This window comes from Myotis davidii, unplaced genomic scaffold (assembly GCF_000327345.1).
Source record: "Myotis davidii unplaced genomic scaffold, ASM32734v1 scaffold151, whole genome shotgun sequence".
NCBI classification, from domain to species: Eukaryota; Metazoa; Chordata; class Mammalia; order Chiroptera; family Vespertilionidae; genus Myotis; species Myotis davidii.
The window spans coordinates 70,463-76,242 of record NW_006285248.1 but is presented as its reverse complement, the minus strand read 5'-3'; the positions used below and the strand labels follow the sequence as shown (position 1 = coordinate 76,242).

At 35.6% G+C, this 5,780-nt stretch overlaps 1 protein-coding gene across 1 annotated transcript in view; it reads right to left on the bottom strand.

The window, feature by feature from the left end:
• Positions 1 to 5,780, bottom strand: part of NDUFAF7 (NADH:ubiquinone oxidoreductase complex assembly factor 7) — a 12,078-nt gene that overhangs the window by 4,407 nt on the left and 1,891 nt on the right. The window contains exons 3-7 of the mRNA XM_006755907.1: positions 5,179 to 5,259; positions 4,138 to 4,248; positions 2,182 to 2,395; positions 1,974 to 2,032; positions 1,172 to 1,282 (exon numbers count right to left, since the gene is read on the bottom strand). Coding sequence (XP_006755970.1) covers positions 1,172 to 1,282; positions 1,974 to 2,032; positions 2,182 to 2,395; positions 4,138 to 4,248; positions 5,179 to 5,259 — 576 coding nt within the window. The remainder of the gene's footprint in view (positions 1 to 1,171; positions 1,283 to 1,973; positions 2,033 to 2,181; positions 2,396 to 4,137; positions 4,249 to 5,178; positions 5,260 to 5,780) is intronic.

Sequence of the window (5,780 nt, the reverse complement as noted above, 5' to 3'; positions counted from 1 at the left end):
AATACACATCTATCAACAAGTGAATCTAAAAATCAAGTGAATAAATACTCTGATGAGCAGTATGAACTGATGATTGTAATAGAATCAGGGACATAGAAAGGGAATGGACTGACTATTCTTGTGGGGGAGGGGTGTGGGGGTGATGGAAGAGATTGGACAATAATCGTGTACCTATGGATGAGGACAGTAGGTGGAGAGTGAAGGCGGAGGGTGGGGTGGGAACTGGAAAGAGGGGAGTTATGGGGGGGGAAAAAGAAGAACTAATGTAATAATCTGAACAATAAAGATTTAATAAAAAAAAAAGAATTAAAAAGAATCACAACTCCCAGTGCCAGGAGCTTGGCTCTTAGTAGCTTTATGAATTTGTTTCTCGCTCAGGTAAAATTAAGCAGCCAGAAAATGAAAAAAAATAGAAATATTTACAAGCATTTAGGCTGATATTTTCACTTATGCTTTTCAAAAAAAAAACAACTTAATTCATAAATTCTTGTTTAAAAGATAATTATGCTTTTAAAACTGATAACTTCTGAGTTAGAAGGTCTTAGTTATGGTCCAAAAAGTAGAAATATTTTTTCTGAACTGGGGAAAAAAAACTAAAACAGGCTATCTAGAGCCCAAACATTCATGAGAAGTACAGGATCTTTTGAACCTTCAAGCATAACCCAAGATGGGCTCCTGTGGTTATTCCTTAGAATCAAGAGAAAACAGTAGTAAGAAAACATTCTGGCGATCTAGAATCAGAGAAAAAAGGCACTCTCTAACTAGCATTGGATTTGTTTGAGAGTTAAGTGAGATAATACAGAGTAATACATACAAAGTACTCAATAAATACTGTCGTTGTTACTTTACACTGTATTACATTTGTTTACACAGGCATTGAACCCTTCCATCAAGAGACAATATTGTCCACATTTGACAGGTAAAACGGAGAAGATACGAGACAAATACTTATTAACTTTATCTGTAATTGTATAACAGTAAAGGTCACATAGCTAAGAAATGATTTTAACCCACTCTCCCGACTACAGCCTCTGCACTGTTCACTGTTAATAAAAAGCACCTCACGTGTTGCAAGCAACTACTTCCCCCTATAAAGGAACTCTAAAATAGAAACTCAGAAAATAAGACTTGATTGGTAATAAACTCAGAAGAAAAACAAACTTATTCCTACCTGTATGAAGGCTTCTGCTGGGGTGGCACAAGGCGCCAAAACAAACCTCAGTTTATCAGAAACTTGTGGATCAATATCAATGAGTACTTCTCGCCATCCTTGTGGGGTTTTCTAAACACAAAATAATGCATAAAAACAAATTTTTGAAAGTCTGTTCTCAAAACTGTCACCAGCAAAAAGTACTATTCGTTTTCTCCTCTTACCATGTATAACATAGATAATATTTACAGACCACTTTTACCACTTAAAATTATTTCAAGGCTTTACTTCATTTCTTCTAAATAATGAGTAGACTGATAGACACAAACTATTAATGTTGTTTAGATAAGAGGTAGAGCTGTAGAAGATGAAATAGCACCCTGGAAAGTGCCCCAAAATGGAAAACAGACTTAGGAACACCAATCAGAAGCTTTTGCTAATAAATTGCTATATAATACAGACTCTTAGCCTTAGAAGTTATCAGCACACATACATTACTACCAAATCTTAAATCTTCTCACAGGAAGAATAAAGATAAATTCTAATCTTTGAAATTTAAAAATATTTGCTAAAAAGTAATTTTTACTGTACTATAGCCATTTAGCATCTTATACTCTCATGCGTCTTTATCTCAAGAGAATTAAGAATTCTACTTAATATTTCACTTTTGCTTTTCAATTATTTAGTCATAAGAAATTCCAAATATCGCTAACTTCAACAAGTAATGTTTATATACTGAATAACTAACTACCGCAAATATTTATTCTTACAACACAAGGTCCTTTGTTATTCAATTATAAACATGTCCTGTTTTCCATCATACCTGAAACTTATGCACAGGAAGGACGTCAAAAAATTCATGTGCAACATAAAAGCTGTGCTCTATTTAAAAGTGGAAGAAGAAAAAAATGTTTAAGCATATTTAAGATAACGAATTGGTTCTTCTGAACATTAACAAAAAATGCCTAATTCTTTACTACTGTGAGGGGTTGTGATCAAAATTCTCTCATTAGACTATGGAAAATCATTACCTTTTGGAACATCCTGCAGATCTCGGTACCAGGAAATTGGAATCCCAGACTTAGTAACACTTTTCATGTATACTGGGGATCCAGCATCTCGCTCTAATGGGACCTTCTCTTCGGTCAGAGTTAATGCTTGAATCTCACTTAATTTTTGGCTCACCTCTACTAGATGTATTGAAATGTCACACTTTTTCAGCACAGATCCAAGCTGACTAAACACCTAAATAAAAAAAGAAGAAAAATTGGCAAAATACAATGGGCTGAGTTTTGTTTTTCTAACCACTGACCTCAATAATTTGCTCGTCATAGTATAAGTAATAATTGGTCCCAGAAAAATTTGTTCTTTACACAGTCACTCTCCAGCAGTCTATAAGAATCATAACCTATCAGAGTTATTAAACACTAGAGGGCCGTTGCATGAAATTTGTGCAACAGGCTTGGCCCTCACAGCCCCAGCTTCCGCTGGAAGGTCATCAGGAAGGACAACTGGAAGACTGTTTGGCTGTCCGGTCTAATTAGCATATTATGCTTTTATTATTATAGATAGCATATATAAAAAAGGAACAGCCCGAACCGGTTTGGCTCAGTGGATAGACCATCGGCCTATGGACTGAAGGGTCACAGGTTTGATTCTGGTCAAGGGCATGTACCTTGGTTGCAGGCACATCCCCAGTAGGGAATGTGCAGGAGGTAGCTGATTGATGTTTCTCTCTCATGGATGTTTCTAACTCTCTATCCCTGCCTCTGCCTCTCTGTAAAAAAATCAATAAAAAATATATTTAAAAAAAGGAACAGTATAAAAAAAAATACAACCTGCATATCAGATATTTACATGATGATTCATAACAGTAGCAAAATTACAGTTATGAAGTAGCAACGAAAATAATTTTATGGTTGGGGGTCACCACAACATGAAGAGCTGTATTACAGGGTCGAGGCATGAGGAAGGTTGAGAACCACTGGTATAGATTTTGGTTTCCTAATGATAAAATTTAGAATTGTGATTAACAAATAAAACTAGAAGATTTCCCCATCTTCACCAACACTTGGTGTTGTCAGACTTACTTTTCTGAGGATACAGTGGTATCATACATATATTTTTTATCCTCACCCGAGGATATGCTTATTGATTTTAGAGAGAGGAGCGGGGGAGAGGGAGAGAGACAGACATACAGACAGACATTGATATGAGAGATAAACATCAATTGGTGCCTCCTGTACACACCCCAACTGGGATTGAACCTGAAACATGATCATGTGCCCTAACTGGGAATCGAACCCATGACCTTTTGGTATATGGGACAAAGCTCCAACCAATTGAGCCACACCAACCAGGACTATATCATCAATTTAAACTCATTTTCCCGACTACCAATGAGTCTGAGCATCTTTCTGTTAGTATTGGCCATTTGGGTTTTCTGTTTCACGATGGGCCTATTCACATATTCTGCCCGGTTTTTCTAGTAAGTTATCTTTCACCTTATTGACTTAGAAGACTAATAGTTCTTTGTTGGTTATATGTGTTGCAAATAACTTCTCTAACTTATGGTTTGTCTCACCACTCTATGGTGTCTTTGAAGAACAAAAACTTTCTAGTTTCTTTAAAGAACAAAAAGTTCTTAATTTTAATGTAGTGGAAATTATTAACATTTTCCTTTATAGGTTCTGCTTTATATAGAATTCAAAACGTTTTCCCTACTCAGAAGACAAATATGATCTCCCATAATGTCTTCTAAATGTTTTATACTTGTAGCTTTCACTTTCGCCCCACCCCCATATTTTAACCATAAAACAGACAATAACTAATCACTCACTGTATTATTCTGACATATTTTAGTTAAGAAATATGAGATTAAGGAAATAGGAGGACTGAAAGCCAATAAAATCAACGAAGTTTGCAAACTCAGTCAAAAGTAATAAGAATCACATACATGAGACTTTAAGACACTCTTTTATACCTACCCTCAAAATATCTCCTGCAAGGGTACCCCGACCTGGACCCAGTTCCACCAGCTGGAAAGTTGCACTTTTCCCAGTGGCCATCCATTCGCTAATAAACCATATCCCTAGCAGCTGTGACAAGAAAAAACTTACATTAAAGTATTATAAAGTATCAAAGTATACCACAACATTAAACTCCATGCAAATACATACTTTATGCCAGAAAGCAAAATGTTTGCAAACAACCATATGTGTTTAATATGTGTACATAGTTGCACACACAGGAAAATGCACTATGTTACAACACATACTAGTTAGGAAGCTTTAATAACTGGAGAAAATAGTTAAAAGTTACCCTCCTCTACAAAAAGTCCCATGACACAGATAAGAATATCATAGAACAGTACTAGTATTTGAAAGCAAATAGACATATGAAATATAATTATGTATATAGCTATGCCAGTTCTTCATATCATTTCAATAATTACATGGCTCTTACACATAAGCAATATATTTTTTAGTACCTGAATTCTACATCCTCTTGTGTACAATATCTTAGTTCTAAATTGATGAAAGGTTATTATATGGAAATAAATAAAGTAGAGTTCCTGAAAAGAATCCAAAGTTTCTTAAAGGAAGACTTCTACTGTAACTATGGCTAAATTATAGTTGGGGTTTTAGAGCTCATTTTGATTCCAGTAATTCTTTCTGGGGTATAAACTACCTCTTTCCTCACCCTTGCTTTTGTCTCTCTTCCTTCTCCCATTCTCATATTTCATCCGGTTCACTTCTTTACCTCCATCTCTTTTCCTTCTCTTTACTTTTGTCCTCCTTATCTCTACATTCCCTTTTCTATAGTAAAGTATAAACTTTTTATTGCCCGTTATACCATTTCCTTTCCTGTTACCTTTCTATTCCCTCAATATTTACTACTAAAAAACTAAAACTTTTGAGGAATCACAAAAACAAAGCGGTAAAACACTATTATATAAAATAAAGCACCTTGATCTGCTTTCAAATGTTTGTGATATTAGTTTCTTTTATAGTTTAGAATGATACTACCTCCCCGAAGATCTGACTTATTTCAGGTGAAGTAATGAAATCTCCTTTTTCTCCTAGCATGTCACGGTGCACATAATATCCCTAAATAAAAAGAGAAAATGGAAAAAACAATTAATTTTCAAATAAGGCTATTTTTTTTTATAAATATACTTTTTTTTATATTTTTTTTTATTGAGTTTTTACAGAGAGGAAAGGAGAGAGATAGAGAGTTAGAAACATCGATGAGAGAGAAACATCGATCAGCCGCCTCCTGCACACTCCCCACTGGGGATGTGCCCGCAACCCAGGTACATGCCCTCGACCGGAATCGAACCTGGGACCTTTCAGTCCGCAAGCCGACGCTCCATCCACTGAGCCAAACCGGTCTCGGCCAAATAAGGCTATTTTTAAGACACCCCTCCAAAATCATACATAATGTATACAATGAAATAAACAATTACACAGTAAGAAAATTCTCTCCTAAATAATCAAGATAATCACAGTATCTTTACCTAAATTTTAGAAAGTGACAGTCATTTTGTAGAACTGGTAGAAAAGCAGGACACTCCACCCTCCTTCTCTCTCCCTGCTCCAAAAATCCTGCCTATCCCTCCAGCCTCCCC